Source organism: Drosophila teissieri, chromosome 3R (assembly GCF_016746235.2).
Source record: "Drosophila teissieri strain GT53w chromosome 3R, Prin_Dtei_1.1, whole genome shotgun sequence".
Classification (NCBI taxonomy): Eukaryota; Metazoa; Arthropoda; class Insecta; order Diptera; family Drosophilidae; genus Drosophila; species Drosophila teissieri.
In genome coordinates, this window is record NC_053032.1 from 27,258,416 (window position 1) to 27,278,660 (window position 20,245).

Genomic DNA, 20,245 nt, shown 5'->3' on the forward strand with positions numbered 1-20,245 from the left:
CAAATTAGTTGGAGGAATCCATTCGGTAAATAAGATTATTTAAGATTGGAGAAAACTATTGGGCTGGGATATCATCGGTATAACTAAAACTATATCAAATAAACTGATACACATAGGCAGTAGAAAACATTCCTTTCTTTAACATTGTTGTCTAAAGTTTTTGTATGTTTTTTATGGTAGTTACTAGTGTTGACATGTTAATTGACCTCTAATGGTGCTAAATTGTTCTTAGTTTCGTTGGAAAGGGAAGAGAAAGCCAAACTGGTTTTCTATCTATTCAGAATGCAGTTCCTATTAAAGTTTGGTAAACAAAACAAGGTTTTTGTGTTAAATATTTAGAGATCTCCTACATACATTAATCCATCACCTGCTTGGACTGTTAGGACATCGTTAAGTTAGAGAGAGATTACGAAGTTATCAAATGGAGCCACGACATCCAGCAGATGCTTGGTTTTTAATTAGACTTAAGGACTAACTACATGGGACAATACTCAGACGACGACTAGGATGGACTTGAAATCCGCACGGGAGGCAAAAGACTCACCTTGGACTCGGACATCCACACGGCGCCGCTCTGCTGCAGATCGATCGAGTCGCGCAACTTTCGGTACCAGGACTCCTCGTCGCTCAGCGCGATCTGGGTGCTAAAGATGTGCGACCAGACGCGCTCCAGTTTCTGGCACTGCTCCAGCAGCTTCTTGGAGCTCTTGTGGGCCGCCTTGGGCAGTCCGTGGCGCAGCTGCTTGATCACGTGCTTGCTGTCTGTCTTCAGGAAGATCACCACCGGATAGAACTGGGCGTAGTTGAGACGATCCACTGCATTGGGCGTTATGTCCAGCAGGGCGTGCTTGCCCCGGTCCATCACATCGCGTATATTCGAGAGCCGGACGATGCGGCACTTTCCACTCGTTGCAGCCGACTTATCGTCATCCTGCAGTGGAGTCGAGAACTTGTCGGGGAAATCCTTGGCCAAACGCTCGCGGGCCAGATCGGATACGGGTCCGAACAGCACTACGGGTCGCACGAAGCCGGGATGGCGGAGAACGACACGCTCGTAGGCGGGGAATTTGGAAATGCTGTCGGAGAAGACCACATCGTCCCAGTTTTCGCGGGACAGACTCTTCGAGCGTCGGTGCGTCGAACTGTTGGATAGCAAATAAAAGTTATTAGGTATTCGGTTTGTATAGAGGACCAATGAACTCACCGTCGTCGCCGGAAGAAGTTGCCTCGCGATTCGTTGGCATTCATCTCCTTCTTGGTGGCATTGAACTGGGCAGTGGCCAGTTCTTCGGCCCGCGACTTGTTCGGTATAACGCCGCGCTGCATCTCCTGGTGACCGCGTCCGATCTTCAGCACCTGCCAGGAGCCGACAACGCCATTGTGCAGGGTGTCGATCACCCGGAACACATCGCCCGCCTTGAAGGCCATCTCGCCTTTGGAAGGATTATCGCAGTGGAAATGTGTCTTGATGTGGAAGGAGTCGCCGCGTTGGTTGGTCACCACCTCGTCGTACTCCTCCTTGCAGTACTGCACAATCAGATCGATGCGATCCTGCAGGCTCAGCAGAAAGAGCACAGCCTCCTCGCGCGTCACTCCGTTCATGTCCATGTCGTTCACCTTGAGGATCTTATCGCCGGGCATTAGACCCTGCAGCGAGGCCGGAGATCCCGGTTGTACGGCAGTCACGAAAATACCGGCTTCATTGCCGCCGGTCAAGCGGATGCCCACGCTTCCCTCCTTCTGGAAGGAAATGAATCGCGGCTCGGCACTCTGGCGCTCCTCGTACAATTGCCTGCGAGAGCTGTAGAAATCCTCTTGAGCTGCTCCTCCGCTGGATCCTCTTGGTGGTGGTGGACGTGGCGGCTCGTCGATGGCTGCACTCCTGCCACGCGTCGGTGTTACGGGTCTGTCCAGCTGCTGCAGAGATACCCCATCCATGATGGGCCCCCGGGAGCGACCTCGCGGTGTGAGATTGCTCTTTTCGTCGTTCAGCCCATTGCCATTGAGACTGGGACCATTGGAGGTGCGTGTGGGTGGCTGCACGTACAGATTCTGCGAGGAGTAACTGGCGCCGCCCGGCAGATATGGATCTTCGAGATTGTTGTTACTACCGCTGCATCCGGATACCTGAGGCTGATGGGTGGCGTATATGTTCGCCGACGCCTGGTGGCTGGCTGAGTTGTTCAGATTCAGTTGGCTGACAGCTGCTTGATTGGTAATGTCCCGTAGAACCACTAGATTCAAGCGCTCCTTGCAGCCGTCGATGATCTTCTTCGCCTCCTTGAGACTCATCGTGTCCCCGCAATTGGTGTTGTGAATGCGCGTGATGATGTCACCCTCCTGCAAACTATAACCATTGGCATTCAGTTGCTCGCGAGCCTTGGAGGAGATCTCCTTGACAAACAGCCGGCAGCCGAGCACCACACCATAGTCATCTTTCTTTCCGCCCTTCGTGAGGGTCACCTTGATGGGCTGACCACTGCTGGCATTCTGCACCAGCGAGGAGTTCAGGGAGTTGGGCTGACTGAGACTCGTCAGGGGGGTGGGTGCAACTCCTCCACTTCCGTTGGCCATTAGACCAACCGAACTGAGACTGTGCGAGTGCTGGTGCTGCACTGCACCTGCAGCATTGATGGGATTGAGGGGCACGCGACGCTTGACCACCAATTGGACCGTGTTGCCACTGTCGCGCAGCACCTGCACCGCGGTGGCGTATTCCACGTTCTCCAGCGAGACGCCGTTCACCGAGATTATCCGATCGTTGACTCTGCAAAGTGGAAAGTGGAAATGGCTTTAGTGTCGGGCACAATAATATGGATCACTGGGCTTGGTTAAGTAATTGTCGGTCGGTCGGGTAGCTCGTAAACCCTGCCCTAATGACCGAATCGTGACGAAACTGGGAGAACAGAGGTTTCTGTTTCTGTTTATATGCAGGCCATTAGAAGCGACCTTGTCCATTTCTACACAGTCATTAGACCTGCAGCCATAATTAAGGAAACATTTTGGGATAGTCGCAACTTGGGAATACCCAGGAAATAGAGACCAATATCTATTGAAAATGGTTCGAAGGTCACTCTAGTAATCATATCAGCTAGTGAATACTTTAAAACACTATCATATTGACCTAAATAAATAGTATATGAATTTAATTAATAATGTTATCTACTTGAATATTTATTTTCAAGGTCTTTTCTATCACATGCTTGCATTCGCCGCAATGCCACAATTGAGTACAGGGTATTGAACACAGTAGCGCACATGATATTCAGTGCTACTTCAGCTGCAGATACAAAGATACAATTTGTTGCGGATCATTGAGTGCAATGCGATCGGACAGGTAGAGATCAGACTTCTCACTCTCAATGCCCCAGCAACTTGAAGTGAAATCAGGTTAGTTTCGGATTGAAGACATACGCTAATAAACCGGCAATTGTCTGAGCTCTTCAGCATGACTAGACTGGAAGTAATGGAGAATACCGAGGCGTCTGCCATAAGCGGCTTCCATGGATTTCTGAGGAATACGAGTATCGCTGGCGGTACTTGGTTTGTTTGTACAGGCACAGGCCTGAACAATTACGGTCCGTTCTTGGAACGGAACACAGAAGTGGCATTAAGTGGAGGAATGAAAAGTAAAAATGTAATAGTAAATAGCACATGACGAATTAACGACAAGAATGTTATACTTTAGATACAGATACAGATACAATAGGTGTGTGTTGCTCTCGGCGCGGCAGACAAAGTGCCTAATGATACAAATTATGTTGCATGTCTGAGGCGAAACATAACCATAATTAAGTTGTCTACGAGTGCAGAAAGAAGCGGCAACCGAACCAAGTCAACCTGGGCCCCGTTTTACTTTCGGTTCGACATGGCTGGAACCATTCGGCCCGTTCGCAGCGGCTTAGCGATTAAGCTGGCCAAAAATGCGGAAAATGCGCCTTGGAATGCCATGAGTTCGGTTGGAAAACCGAATGCTGAGAAAAATGTGTTACACAAGTCTACAAAATATATAAGATTACCCTTATTTAATAAAAAATTGGGTTGGTAAGTAGTTTGTGAAACAAGCTAAGATGGTAATGCCATTTCCAAGTGCCTAATTTTTCTTAGTGTATACTAGTTGCAGTGAAACTTTGGCCATAGTGAACCCACATGCTCTTGGCCAGCTTTTTTAAAGACATGTGCAGGGCTGCAGCTAATTTCCACTTGTCTCAATTTTTTCTCAACAATTTTCCAGCCTCGGCAGCGGGATTTTCCTTTTGAAATCCTCCGGCAGTCGCAGGTCGCAGGTAAGGGACAACGTGAAAATAGTTCTCCGCATGTCTGGGCCAGGGTAAATAGTTTCTTGGGAAAAAAGATTATGACAAGTCTGTAATCACTAGGGCCTCTCCGCTGTCTATTGAAAAACGCTTTGGAATTTTTATTATCGCCAAGAGAAACAGCTTCAGCGGCACCGAGTTCGACTTGTCGAGGCGTTGGTTTAATTAAATACCTTCTTTTTTTTTGGGGACCGACTCTACGTGAGTTTGAAGCATTGAAGTGTGCGCATTTCGGGTTTTATATTTGAAGGAGTGGGCATACGAAAAATAAGAAAAAAATAGAGTTCTAAGCCCAAGATTAACGATGTCAATTGTCAGCAGCATGTCGGGAATTTATAATGCCCGTTTTCGTTTGGAGTAGAAAACAACTAGTTCTGGGCAACTAGAAGTGTTCTTTACTGTATTTGATCAGCCTGCATGGGGGTCTATTCAGCATGTCGGACTTATTCCGAACAACAATTAGTTTCCTGCCGGATAATAATTCAAAACGCATTGAAAAGGTCTGCTTCCCCGCTTGCTAAGGGGTCAGTAACTTCTGTTGAGTCATTCCGCGTTCTTCGTATCGAATACTCACTGCAATCGATCCTCGGCGGGGCCACCTTTCAGCACATCGCTAACTGCTATCGAGGGATCGCCGTTGGCGAAGTGCGGATTATCACGTCCACCGGAAACGGCGATGCCGAATCCATAACCCGGCACCCGAGTCACTGCCACCGTGTGGTACTCCCAAGTGGTTCGATCACCCTGCAAAAGCGAGAAAATAATATGGAATATGTTAGATGGTTTCAAATTCTAAACAAAAAGTACATGTATAATATAGAAAAAAACGTAAAAAATTACTGAACATTTGTAGTAAAAAGTGGTGGGTAAAATCTTCTCTCTTTGCTGCCTTCCCAATTTATTTCAATATAGTTTAATTGAAATTTGTTAAGGACGGCTGCCAGGCGGAAATGCACATGTGACTTCCGCACTTCCATTATTTTTACACACTCTTGTATGCGACCTGTTGCCCAGCCCATTCCCTTGAACGACCCATGAATGTTTAGCCACTCGGACACGATTCAATTTTATGCACTAGAGGTTCCAGCAGAAGTGCGTACAGGGGGCTGTGGGGTGGTGGTGAGTTGTATGTAAAAATAATAGTAGAAATAATGAAGGAAATAGGACTTGTTGGGTGTGCACTCGCTGTGACTGAATGGGAGTTTGTGGAGTTTTCTCTCTTCATTTGTTGTTTTTCCGACTGAGACACACCTGACACAAGAGCGGAACTAAATAAAGCTGAAAGCGATTTGTGTACGAATAAATTCTATTTGGAAATGCCACGAATGCAGTTGAATCTGCATACAAAAAGTCAGCAGAGATGGAAATATTTCATTTTCTTTAGCTCAAAAGAAGTTGGGAATGAAAGATGCTACGGATGAACTAGAAATGTGAGTTATAAACATGTAAATGTACTTTTTAATGGCTGGCGTAAACATTTCTTTTCTCTTCTCAGGTTTCCTTTTTTAATCATGAGCAATGGCCATAAAGAATAGTTATATGCCTGCGTTTATGATTCTATTTACAGTGTAGTGCTGGGAAAATCAAATACATTTAGTTTGCCATTCAACAACTCAATTAAATTAATGATTTCAATCGGCTGGCACGCACTTCCTCACCCAATTTACCACCTGCAATTACAAAATCATTTTAGTTTGACTTCATTTACCCTCACAGCAGGTGAGGCCCAGCCAAAATCGCAATTCGACACACTTCCCCCATATGAGGGACTCAACTCAATTGAGAGTTCCAGATCCAGTCATTACACACAAATCCAATATACAATGAAGATAAATCAATTAAAGTCAAATCCCATCAAGCTGTTGCCCAATCCAGTTTGCATTCAATTCACCGTGATTCACTCGACAAAACTCCACGAAAACCATTCGAAAATGCAATCAATTTGGGATCTGTCGTTCAGCGAGCCAGCCAATCCCCTAAAACAACAAAATTTAAGCGAAATTTTCCTGCCTGTCTCAGGTGGGCGCCACAAACAAAAAAAATATATATATAATTTTAACAGACAGACGCAACACGACGCATCCAATTACAAAAAGTCGGAGTAACATACCACGCGTGGGCTGGTTTAAATAATAAACTCAATTAACTAACAAAAATACAAATTTGTGCAGTCGCGTGGGCCAAGCTGAAGCTAATAAATATTTATGAAGTTATACGTCTGCTGCAGGTGTAGTAGCTATATAGCTATGTATATATATATGTATATGGATTTGCATCGGACTTGAGTGCACATCCACATCTGCCCAGAAATCTTTGGTTATGCTTGGCTAGCATAAAACAAAAATAAAACGCGAGGGAGCCGAAAACATGAAAGAAGATTTATGAATACGTTTGCTGGATTTTTGACCGACTTTGTGCATTTTGATGGGGGCGGTAAAATTATAATTAACTTAATTGCAAGTGAAATTAGTTGGAAATTTAATGGTGTGCAGCAGAAGTAAGGCGTGCGTTAAAGACTTTCTTTATAGAATGGATATGCCTCACAATTAATCAAGTCGTGTGTGCGTTGCCAAGTTTTTTCCAATGAAGTTTTCCCGATCCTAAGCTGTAACCGTAACCTTCATCTGGTTTATCTAGCTTGTTCTGAGACCCTAACCATTCTCTTTAGTCATAATTTAAGTCGCAACCGCTTGATTTATGGCCCAGTTACACACACTTTTGTCTTAATCACTTTAATTATAGGGAAACAACTGAGATGATTGCCCCCGGTTTTTGCTTACCACTAACATGTTGTTTGGAACATAATCCGGAAACTTCATCGTGTTTGCTTTTATTCGGTTTCGTTTGGCCGCAAATTGAATTGTATCTCAAACAATGCACTTTGAGCGAATCAAAGCAATTAATTTGACTATTTAATTGGCTTCGTATGACATGTTTATTGGGAGTGTAATCTCACTTGTTTGCTTTGCGATATGAATGCACGTAATTTGGCCACTTGAAGCACACACACACAGAAAATAAATATATATTTTTTAACAAATGGGCATAATAAGACACAGAAAAATACGTAAAATGCAAAAGTTGAGGAATTTTGCGATAATAAAGTTTCGCAGCTGATGTCACTTTCAATTGTTGTTAACACACACGAAATGGTTAGTTGAATATGTCAATTCATTCGTGGAAAATCCCAGCTTATTGAGGTAATGATTTATAAATAAACTTTTACTTATTTGCTGCAACTTCACGCCATTGAAAGTTCGGTTTCGATTTCGGTTTCGAACTCGATTCTATTCGATTATATTGGCAGTAGTTTTGCATATGCTAATGTCTGGTTGGCAAGAAATATCTGAACGAGGCGTCATCGAGTGACTCTCGCAGATACTTTACACTCCCATAAAGTTTCGGTGCAAATTAGCATGAATAGAGTCACCAACACCGAGACAATCGCTACGTGGATAGCAAAAGTAGCTCATAGATACACCGAATATATCTCTCTCACTTCATAGAGACATTTGCATCGTGCAAAAGGTTTCTTGCCGTCAAGAGGCAAAAGCCAATGACCAGCAAACTTTGCGTTGCAAATTTGGAGCGGCGTGCAACAATCGCTCGTATCTGTCGGATGCACCGAAAGTGAAATGTTCACAGCTGCGCTCCGCTGAGCATTACGGATTGCCTTTTAGGTCTTGGATTGCGGATTGCACTGGGCCACGGCTTCTGCTTGCCGGTTGTAAGAAGCCCCTTGCGATTCCTGTTTCTTTATAAGGTATTTATTAAGGGTTTGCACATATACCGATTTGGGACTTGATTTATCTAATTATGAACGTTTGTTGCACAACACCGTTAAATAATCATCGAAAATAACATCTGCACTTTTGGTTTGAGTTTTTTATCTTTTTGTCTTGTAACTTTTTGTTAAATCACGAAGAATATCTTTAGATTGCGCAGACTTAGTGTGAGTGTACTTAAATGAAGTCGTGCTCTAAGTGATATTATTCCCTAATATCTTTCGCGAGTTTCTGTTGATTGTAATGCCACCGCGCACTTGAATACGCTGAGCCAACTTATTAACATTAACACTTTCGTAATGAACCAACACAACACAACACACACATCAGATGGAAGAAGAAGAGGGGTGCAGATAGATAGACAGATATTCGTATCTCTCGGATACGTCGCGCCGTCGCAGTTGTCCGCTGGCGGCAACCGTTGACGTTGACGGCTTGAAACACGCTTCGAAACTGTTTTTACCTACGATTGTGGACTCGTCGATGTGGATGCCAAATGCCAGCCAGCAGCAGGCGACGCGATCCAACGAACGAAGGCGCAGCGCAAAACAAACACGAGAATAAATACCGGAATGTGTGTGTGCGGTGTGTGGTGTGTGTGCTGTTGTATCTGTGAGATACGAACGTATCTGGGTGGATGGTGTTGGCGGACATGGGTTCCACTTTTAAATTAAAAGGCCGGAAAGGCGAACACGTAAATGTAAACAAACCGAGAAAGAAAGAGAGCCAGGCGAATAGAAAATATTTGATAAAATTGTGTATGAAAGAGATTTTCAGATTGGAGTTTCTTTTCACAAACTGCGGGTCTACAAAGAGTGCCTCTGCGTGTGTATGTGTGTGTGTGTCTCTATGGGTGTGGAACGTAGATGTGGATTAAAAGAAAAGGGCTGTGAGGAAGGGAGTTTGAAAGAAAATGATCCGGTTTGATGTCTGGAACTTCTGCCGAGGATCAAAGGAGATGTGCCACATCAAACAAAGGGAGGAATTTTATCATGAATTGAAAGTAAATGCGAAGAAATATTAAATAACTGAATAAACTTAAAAACCTCTGCAATCGCGGCAAAGAATCTAAAAATTCCTCAAGCGATGCAACAAATCTCCATCTATTCAACGATTTTTCCCTTTCTTTGCCGCGCCACTTGAGAAGTGCTGAAAAGTTGAAAAGTTCATAACTTGAGAAAGGCAACTTCAATTCAATTAACTGTCTCTCTCTTTCGTTCCGCCCGTCTTGGAGGCAATCCGAAAGATCATGTGCAACCGGTCAACAATGGCATATTAATTCAATCAAGAGGTCGCTTATTAAACGTTTAAACGTTTAAAGTGACAAACATGAGACTCCGGAGCGAAAGAGCCACAGAGATCACTCCATTATGCGACTACTGAACTAAACTGAACTGAACTGAAGTCGCGAGTGACACCAGAATATTCCGTGAATTAAATTCTGCACATTGAAGTGCAAGCGATGCAGAAATGGCTGCATTCATGAATTTTCGAGGCAGCGAAAAGCTGAAAGTCAGCTTTAAAGAGTGGAGGGTTTCATATGCAGATAAACACTCACAGTGAAGCTTCTGTATGGATAACTACGAATGAGATGCTTTAACTCAGCCCTTCTTTTATTTTAAAAACTACCTTGATTCTTGGTTTGGGTTCGGCAAAGGTTATTTATTCCAGTTGCGCTTATACAAGCTGCACTGTGGGCAGTTATTCATACATGTAGATGGGCAGATGTGTAGAGCAAAGTAATCCACCATCCAGACTGTCAGCAACTGAGACAGACTGCAACCGACGGCAGCATCCACCCCCCACCCCACACCCCAAGAATCTCGCATATTTATGCAAAATTAAAAGCAAATCAACAAGGCAGTACGATTTCCATTTGCACACGCCATCAGCATAGTTTTTCCCCCTCAGTTCCCCCCTGTCCGTTGGCACAAAAAAAATATGTAAACGACTCTGACGCCATTGCCAATACCACAAAAAGCGGCCAAACAATAGAGCTCCAGTCTGGAATTCCTATAAAGTAGAATTTCTTGTTGGCGGCGAGTGAACTTGGTGCCAAAATAGTGGGGCATAAAACAAAAGCCAGCCGTCTCACACTCGGTCAGCAAAGAGCCAACTAAAACAAAGGCAAATATTGTTGGCCAACGATGATATTGAATTGCTTAGTTGGGGTCAAGCGGACAGCAGTGATATACCATTGCATACCATTGCAGATACATAAATCATAGAGTGCCCCAGGTCAGATCCCATCTAAATGATCGCTTAGATTGGTTCAACACCTACTGAGATTCGAGAAAAGGGACTAAACCCTTTTTTGATGTCTGCGCTCTCACGCAATTTATCAACGATTTAATGCATTTTTAATCTATTTCTATTTCTTCTGGTGTTGTACAGTCTGTATTTGGGATCCAGTGAGATCGGTCAGGTAGGAATCTGTATTGCTAGGGGCGTTTCAGGTACCTATTAGGCAGAAAACATGTCGGGACACGACCTATGTGGATGCTATTCTGGTTCCTGCCACAAGTTCCACTCGAAGAACCCCTCTTTGTGTTTTGTGTACCTCAATTGATAAACAATTGACTCTTGTGCATCGCACACACACACAGATACATATGTACATACAGGCACAAAAATGCAATCAGCCATGACAATTTTAATTTAAGTACTCCCTTGATCCCCTTTCCCTCTATTTATTCTGGGTTTCTGTTTTTTGTGTGTTTTTTTCTCGGCGCAGGATAAAGTTTTGTATATAAAACTTGGCAAGCCAAAAAGTTGTGTTTTCCCCGTTTTTGCCTACTTCTTTTAAGCTGCATTTCATTTGTCGAAGAGGCACGAACGCGAGTAAATAAGTTGGCGAGCAAAGGATTTTTATCGAGTTCTGTTCTTGTTTAATGATACACCAGTCTGTTTGTGTTTTTAGTTGCCCTGTTTGCAATAGGGTGGCTCGGCAGATGTTGAAGTTTTTGTTTTCTCATTCAATGAAAAGTATATACACATGTTGGAGGAATTACTGGGAATTTCAGCGATTTACTGGCGAAATATATTTGTGGATTATCGAATTTCTCAATAACATAAATCAAATGAATGCAATGATTGTCGCTTGTGTATCTATCTAATGTTTCTAAGATTTTAAAATTCTGTGGAATATTTTGCATAATATTTGTAACGCTCTTCACTTGTTTACCCGTTTCCAATAAATTTTAAATTCGACCATGAGCCACCATATTGCCACATTGACACTGCATGCGAGGCAGCTGTGACTCTTCTACTCGGCAACTGATTCGCATGCATGGCAGAGGTCCTTGGACGTGTTCCTGTGCCCAAGTTGGCCACTTGTCTGCTGGGTGTTAAGCGACATCAAACAGTGCTTTTACCCCTTCGGCGCCTCTGTGGTTGGTTGCACAGGAAGCGGGGACTGCGGGAACTGCGGAGACTGTGGCATGATTGGAGGACACCACAGGCGTATCCACAACAACGACAACTGGTCGAGGTGGCGTTATCCTGGCGGCCACGTAGATGACATACGACTTGTCTGCGGCGATTACCAAAACGGAAGGACGATGGCCCGGTGGTAATGGCAATGTGACAAGCTGGGTGGCAGGACAGTGGGGACAGTGGGGCTGAGCAGCCCACCCACTTGACATGTCGAGGCCATTTTGGGCAAGAGCTTTTCAATAACAAAATTTGCATATTGCCTGTGCAGCCACTGGAAATAATCGTAGATACTAGTTTAAATTTAACTTGAATATGTTGAACAATTACTTTACATCCAGTTGTAATAGTTTGTTATCTCTTATAATATAATTAATTAAAGATACATAAGTTATGTTTATGTTATTCTAGCGGCACTGATCTAGTTTCTTCCAGTGTATTGGCGTCAGACCAAATAACGCGTCTGAGTGTTTGTCCTTTGGGGAGCATTTAACTGGCTTTATGCCGTCGCGACGTGTTAATGTTTTGCAGTCAGCTTAAAGCCCAAAGTGCGGCAATCGAAAAGGCCCAGCATGAATTTGAGTCGAGGGTATCTATATAAGTGTATGAAAAAGCAAACTTTCAAACCAAACTCGGTGCGCACTCATGGGCATTTTTTGTTCGAAAGAATTTCTATCTGTGCCCATTTATCGAGTGTTTTCTATTGTTCTTTAGTTTTTCGCTTTGTGCGTGGTACGTGCTTGAACTACAAAACTCTAGATTTCATTTCATATATATAAATTAGGCACTTCTCACCCCCCTCGCGTTGCAATTGAGTTTCCAGCAAAGTGCGTTCATGTGTTTGAGTTATGGTGCGCATGCGTGCCACTTGGAAAATGGGAAAAGGGAAATGGAAATGCCCTCGGGAATGCGTTCATGTCTATAGATAGATTTTAGCTGTCTAATGGAAATGACCTTAGGTAACTTATTTGGGTCAGCCGAGCAGGATGGATTAAACTCGGGGGCAGACTCAACCAGAATTTGGTGTTTCGTGAAATTCGATAGCTCAAGATCAAACCCTTAAAAGTCAAGGTAATAATGGAGAGATGTGATAAACGATAATGGGATCCTAAGCCAAAAAGGGAGTAAAGTAAGATCTTTTGATTGGTAAAACCAAAGGATGCGCGGTTTCAAAATGAAAACCTTTGCTTCAAAGCATAATATTTCGATTATAATGTTGTGATAAACGTTTGAACGAAATTTGGGTGTTCTTTAAATCCTCTTATATAAGGAAAACTCAGAATAATACCCCTGAAAAAGAAGATGTTTATGATTTCTTTGATTTATCTGCAACCTTTTTGGTATTTTAAGGAGATTACTTTACTTAGTCGATATCTTTAAGGCCTCCAAGTCCTTAAAGCTTAACACTTTGACCCCTCGCCATTGTTGTGGGCCGCATAAAAAACATTCGAGCATCCTTTCACTTGTCAGGACGTGTTATCCTCAACACACAATGAGGCTCTCTCCATGTGTGCCTTTCTATGGCCCAGAGCAAACACCTACTCCATTTTCACTTCTTTTTGTATAAGAACGATATGTAAACAGGAAATGGGATACAAGAGGATACAACAGGATACAGGCTACGGAATACATTCTACATGGCTCTTACATCTTGCTACTATCTGTTCTTGCCGTATGCAAAAAGTAAACACTCTGAAAATGAGTGTGTAATTTTCCAAGGCAAACAAGGAGTGAGGGGGGACTGAACACGAAGGAAACATCAAGTGCCAAAGGAACTCGGAAAATGCCGACTGACACGTCTCCGGTTTGAAATCATTGTGTCACATTCTAATCACTGTGTGCATTGCGACTGGCAAAAGTGGAGCAAAGGTGAAGTTTCCTTGAGATCCCTGCCATCGGAAAATGATGTAAGGCTGGCTGGAAAATGTGGCATGGAAATGTGAAAAGCAAATCGAGTCAATCGAATTGAAAGGAACAAACGCGTATAATCAAGAAATGTAAATATGATTCGGGCTTCAATCAGCTAGCTGAAATTCTCTTTTATATTCCCATAACAATATGTAATCAAGCTTGAACTTTTGAAAGTTCCAAATGTTTTCAATGAAATTAATCATCAGAATATGTATGTTTAATTTATTTACCTAACGAAACGGTCCATAAACTACTCGTTTAAATAAAAAACAAATTCCATAGCAATTAGTGTAACTGATTTTACTATGCCCTCAAGACTATATATTAAATTGAGCATTTAATTTTTTATGCCTTTGCCAAAGCAATTCTCCACTCAGCAATTAAATCGCACATACGAGTGTTCGACTTAAAACAGATCACAAAACCCACGCGAAGGCATGGCATTCAAGTATCTCTTTGAAAAAAACACTGACTGGAAATGTCCATAGTAGTTAATCTTACTCGTTTGTAATATGTATATATGCAAACTATGTGGTAACCATCAACACTGCAACAAAAAAAATACCCACGCAATCGATTTAAGTGCAATTTGCATGGCTGCGGTGTCACTTTAGTTAAACGCCATGAAAATAATTGATATGGCTTTTGGGGTGCAGTGTTTGGAAAATGCATATATAATAGACAGACAAAATTAATGCAGAATTTTCCGCACAAAAAAACACTCTATTATTCTGCTGAAAGGCTGTGTAATACAAAGTGTAGACTTGTTGTCCACACCTTTGATGCATCAATGATTTGATCGCAATGAAGTGCAATCCCATGGAATCTCGTTTCTGCCGGGGGAAGTCAAGTGGAAAATGTATGAAAAACTGAACCCAAATGACCCGTCGCCCCAGCGCCTCGATAAACTAGCTTACAATGCATGGGAGAGTTTGGACACAAAGTCCATCCATCATGTGAGGCCATAATGAGCCCGCAGCGAATCATTCACTGGTCGGGAGAAGGTTCTTCCTTAATTATGCTGAAATTATTCATACTCACGAAAATGCCCAAAGGGCATGCAAATTGTTTTATAAGAACGTTTAACTCACCTGCAAAGAGAGGGAGAGAAAACAGAAGCAAAATGTTAAATAATTATATAATTATGAGCATTATAACTAATAGTAAAAGGGCCCTGCGAAAAAATCCCACATATCATGCATATCAAATTGTTTATTTTTTTTGTTACCCAAACCCAAATCAACAGATTATACTCTATTTTGTTTACCAATGAGCACATTGTCGAATTTCAGGTTTTTTTTCCAATGAATCATAGGTCGCTGAAACCATCAATCTTTTACTTTATCTTTGTATTCAAATTTCGATTGAAAAGACGGTCAAAAGCGAATCAACATAAAATGCGTACGTATATCTGATAAACACTTTCAAATAGCATCGAAAAAAAGTTGAAATTAAAAGTTTAAGTTCGCAAAAATGCGAAGCAAATCTGCTCACAGAGTTTGTGGTTCTTTTTGGCTCAGTTGGGGTCTTCGTTTTGCTTTACCCTTCGATGTCTAATGTTTTATTCAGCCGGCTATTGATTTGCATATAAAATTGCTCGTTTGCATGTCTCGCCTGCTTCTGTTTTATTTGGGTTAAATATTACCCACGAAAGTAACTTTCACATGTAATTCTCTTAATTTGCGCCAGACAGAGACCTAAATATTCAAATTTAACTTTGACATTTAAGTAGGCGACTGGGAAATCGCTGGCTGTGAAATTAAATGAGTCGGATATGGGCAAGAAAATAACGAAATAAATGTATTAAATTCATATTTATTAAATTCATCAATTCCAAATGGAAATTCAATTATTTCATTAAATATTCATATTCTGTGTCATCGTGGCAAGCCTTCTATGAAAGTGCCATGACAGACAATGCAATGCAAACAGCGAAAAAGCCAATTACTTTTATCAGGTTTCGACAGCTTTTCAATTGTATAAACAAAAATAAAGCTGGCAGTTGTGCTGAAAAAAGAATATTTATGAAAAATCAAACGAATAAATATTTGGCATAAATCGAAACAAAGGAAATTTATGGCAAATCAAGGCGAAAATGGAACAGGAGAAGAAAGAGCTCTTCAATGGACATCGAGAGGCGTATGAATCACAGAGTGGCCCCATGAAAAGGGAATTAATTGAATACAAATGAGGAAAGCCTCATGAAACCGCAGGTATTGAGCCAGGTGTGTCGGATTATGCATGGAATTCGCTGGATACTGCGGTTCTGCCTGAGTTGATGTGAATAGATTGAAGTTATGTCGACGTATGCGAGAGTCACTCATAAATGCACAAAAAGTAAAACTTCCTCAAAAGGAGTTAATGTAAAGAAGTTAAAATGGTTAAAAGCGTACTCATTGGAATTTGTCAGCACTCCTTTAATATGTTTATTGTCATATATTTAAGTAATTATTTTCCAGTGTATGCAGAATGTGTGTCTTTGCTTTAGAACAGGTTTTTTCCGTATAATTATGAATCAATCGCCAAGAATTTGAGACTGGGTGCGGTGTGTGTGCGGTTTGGGGCAGCGTGTCAAGTGAAGTTGTCTTTGGTTTTGCACTCGTACACATATCCACCAAATTGCAAAGACACAACTACAAATTGTGACCATTCATTTCCCAATCAATGCTGCTACTACCTCAAAGCTCAGTGTTTGTTTCTGAGTTTCCATCGAGTTGGTTTCGTAAGGGGCCAAATTAAAAACGAGAAAAAAACTAAACAAGTCTTGGCCACCACAAAATGCAGCTCTCAACGCATTTTACATGTTTTATTGTGCATTTTTTCGAGTCTTTAAAACTATGCAACTCTTTGCTGAATGAACCACACATATCTTGGCCTGATGGGGTTCTGTTTGGGGTTTTGCACCAGTCGCAGTCTGAAATCCAGTTTTGTGTGCTGCATCTAGATTGTCGCTTTTGATTGCAGATTTCCATTTCAAAATGCTAATAAATCTTGGCTCTTAATAAGATCGTTTTGCGTAAATGTTGTGTGAAATGTGTGTTTTTTGCACTTTTTGCCATGGCTCTGAGAAGTGGAGCAGGTGGAACGAGTTAAGAATTTGAAGGCGAAATAAGATATATTTATGTGTAAATAAGCAAGGATTTTTTATTTTCAAGGTAAGACATCATGTTCGCTATAAGCCTTTTGATAACATAAACTGAGAGGCTAATATCTTGATTATATGCCAACGTGATGAAAAGAAAACCCACACCCCTGCCAAAATCCTTTTGTTTTCAATCAAATTTTCACATACCCAACCCCCTAAAGAAAAGCCAGGTAATTACAACGAAATGACTTCATCAAAGTGCAGCCAACGAAAAAAACAAAGTTAATTTGAAGCTCACGTGACTAACACAAGACAGAAGCTAAATTAACAATTTTACAGCTGCAGTCGGCGGGCGGGGAAAGTGGAAAAGGGTTTTCCCCCCATTTGCAGGCCCAAACAATTTGGCGGCCCAACATGGCAACAAGGCAACCAACTGGGCGGAGATACATGGACATAGATACAGATACATAGATACAGATACAAACGGATCTCCAGGGTGCTGGGTAATTGTCTGAACATGGGAAGGGCTCGTGGCCCCAGCGAGTATAGAAATCACTCAATTGGCCCCGTCCGAGCCGAGATCAATTCAATGCAATGCAGTTCATGGCCTCATGACTAGATAACTTTCCAAAGTTCGACTGACTGGCAGCTGCAGCATAATGGCGTTAAATTACCAATATAAATCAATGGGTTAAACATAACGAAAACCAACACCCGCATCGCAACACACACAACCACACAAAAAAAAAGAGATATAATATTAGGGAGCGGTTTTTTCTTGGGGGGGGATGGGAGGATCGAAATCTCAAAGTCTCCAAAGGGCACCGGCTATCGTTTACTTAGCCAGCAAAAACCAGTTCAACAACTTGACTTGGATGCTGGCCAAAGACTTTTTCTTTCTTTTGAAGCGAGTTTATTTTTATCTGAGTGGAACTATGCGCATATGTATGTACATGTATAAGACCCGGCTCACTCAATCCTTGGAGAGTTCTCGAGTCTTAGGGCCACGAATCGTGTTTCTGGTTCTTGGCTCTCTTATTTTATTTCCAGATCGAACACCAAGATCGCTTTTTTCCTTTTTTTGTTCTTTTTTTTTTTTACCATTTTTATGGTCGTGTGAAACTGGTTTGTGCTCGATGTGGTGGTAGAGATTCTTTATGGGCCTGCTGTATTTGCTTTTCCAGAAATCGGTTTAAAGGATTTCACAAACTTGAGCAGCGGCGAGCATAAATTGCGGTTTAAGGTGCTTGAAAATGTCTTCATAAATATGGGATATCTGAACTTGGCAATGGGCTATATGATAGAAATGAACATCTTGTTTATGAGGGGATTAGAACTTGGGCCAACTGATTCTACATAAGTTATACTTGTATTTCCCATGACTGATCATTGGACTTCCACTTTCCATGGCATCCGCATATCGAAGATTCTCATAAACTGTCATTAGCATTGGCATCTGAACGCCATCGCTGAATGCTCATAAAAACAAGAGTTGAATCCACGGAATGTGGCCAAGTCAAGTCGGTTAACTATAGTCAATACTATATTTTTATTATTATTTGCAGCGTTGAATTATGCATTCCAAGCGGCGCTTACAGATTGCTGCAGGTCTCGAGTTCAACTCAAAAAGTGAATGTCATTTTATGTCTAGTCTAAGCAATGTCAAGTTTTTAAGCTGGCTGATCTTGATGGGAATTATTTTGAATATACAAATAATACAAAACCATCGCTTAAGAATTCAATAAAAATATATTTACAAAAGAGTTTGAGAAAACCAACAGCTTTTGTTGACTTTCTTTCACGAAATTTCCCTATCTGCTTGGCCTATCTGAAATATTTAAAAGCTGTTTCCACATTCATTTTCAGAAAACACACGAAAACCTGAATCAAAGTTTCACTTTCGAAATATTCATTAACTTAACGACTACAAGTTTTTGGGTTGGCAATTTCTTAACCCATGTTTATTACACTGCAGACGGGTTGAGGTCCTCGACTCACGCGGTGGTAGTCCTCTCACTCATCAACTGCAACAATTTGCGGTTTTGTTAATTATTTCATAGCAGAGCTGGTCATATGGAATTACACACTTTATGTTAATCAACAGTTTCCTTGGACTTCCGTTTGTTTTTCGCGTTTTCCTTCGATTTTATCATTGGCAATTTTTGTGATTGAACTATTCCGGTGAAAATAAAGGGGCTTTGCAGTGTTATCAAACTTTTGGCATCGCTCTAACCATCAATTTGTGCAGTTGAAACCTCAAACTTTGTTCGTTTTATTTTTTTATTATTGTTGCCTTTTCTTTATAACCTTTATGGCTGGGGGTTGTCTGCTCATAAAAAGTTTCCTCGTCGTGTTTTTCAATGCATTTTCACTTACTGCAAACTTGGCACTTTTTTCCCTATTTGGCCTGGCTTTTTGCTGATGAGGTGAGAGTTTTCAAGCAAATAAAGAGTGTAAACAGATTTTGCCTTACTAATGAGCGGCAAAGTGGGGAGGGAGAAAAGGATGGTCTTGAACACACTTTACATGTGTTTCTTCAAGTTAATTAATTAAATTGTTTTCAGAGCTGTCCATTTTGAATTTTCTTGTTAATTAATTAAATTGTTTTCGGAGTTGTCCATCTTGAACTTTCCTGTTAATTAATTAACTTGTTACAGAGTTTTCTATTTTGAGTTTTCCTGTTTGGTGAAATCTTATGATGAACTTAAAATCTTATGATTTAAGATTTATGATTTTTAATATTCATTTGATTTCGATTTTTATTAAATTCTCTACTATATTTTCCTAGCCCAAGGTGACCATTTTGTTCTATTTAATTAGTCTTTTTTTATTGCTAATGATGACATTTAATTACACAAATAGAAATGGCTTTTGGGCATTGGACAGTCAATAAAACTATTAGAGGGAACCTTAGGGCTAACATCTTTTACAGAACATCTACCTAGAAATAAATAACACAAATATGTGCAAATTCTTTGCAAATATGCATGCAAATATCCATACAAACTCGAAAAACCCTCAGAAAATTCGTTGGAATTCCGGTCTTTACCTGTTGCTGAAATGATTCATGGCGAAAATGATTGTTTGGCAGGACGAGCTGGTTGCCCGATGCCGATCCGCTGACTATATCCATTTCGAATTGATTAATTTGCGCGTCTAATGGAGGTTACTGTGGTTGCTGCAGTCGCTGTTGCTGTTGCTATTGCTATTGCAATTGCTAGTGCCACATGTTGCACATTTGAAATCTCGCTGGCAGAAATGTAAATGCAAGATATTCACAGAAACTGGTTTCGAAGCACTTGGTTAAAACATTTAACTGGCAAAGCACACGAATGACACTTGAATTACATTATTTCTTTGGGGTTATTTTCGTGTAATTTTCGCTTTAGGTATTATTATTCGTCGTGTGGTTTCCTACATATCTTATTTCTTTGTTTTTTTCTGCTTAATTAATTGCAGTCGCGAGACGCGCGCGTGACAAACGAAAATCATCGGCAAAGTTCGAAGCGACAAAAAAAGTACAGGCGCCCCCAACGAAAACGGACAAATCAAAAGAAACGAGAGTGGTTGGGTGCGAGGAGGGGGGCCAATACAAAAATATTGAAGAAATCGCCGCGATATTTGGTAGAAAAATTCGTCCGTTAATCGCGTCCACTCGCCAGCAAACGTTGGCCACTTTTGAAATAGACTCAAGAAAGCAAAAGCCGACCGACGTA

General features: G+C 41.5%; 1 protein-coding gene across 10 annotated transcripts in view; it reads right to left on the reverse strand.

Annotated features, from left to right (window-relative positions):
• LOC122621865 (tight junction protein ZO-1) overlaps positions 1-20,245 on the reverse strand; it is an 84,620-nt gene that overhangs the window by 10,499 nt on the left and 53,876 nt on the right. For 7 of the 10 annotated variants that reach the window (XM_043799866.1, XM_043799865.1, XM_043799867.1 and 4 more), the window contains 3 exons: positions 4,891-5,060; positions 1,205-2,767; positions 545-1,142 (listed from right to left, as the gene is read on the reverse strand). In XM_043799866.1, the coding sequence (XP_043655801.1) occupies positions 545-1,142; positions 1,205-2,767; positions 4,891-5,060 (2,331 nt within the window). Of the gene's footprint in view, positions 1-544; positions 1,143-1,204; positions 2,768-4,890; positions 5,061-7,096; positions 7,311-8,426; positions 8,546-19,578; positions 19,678-20,245 lie in introns of those variants that run through there. The other 3 variants (XM_043799870.1, XM_043799869.1, XM_043799868.1) reach the window with 2 other exon arrangements.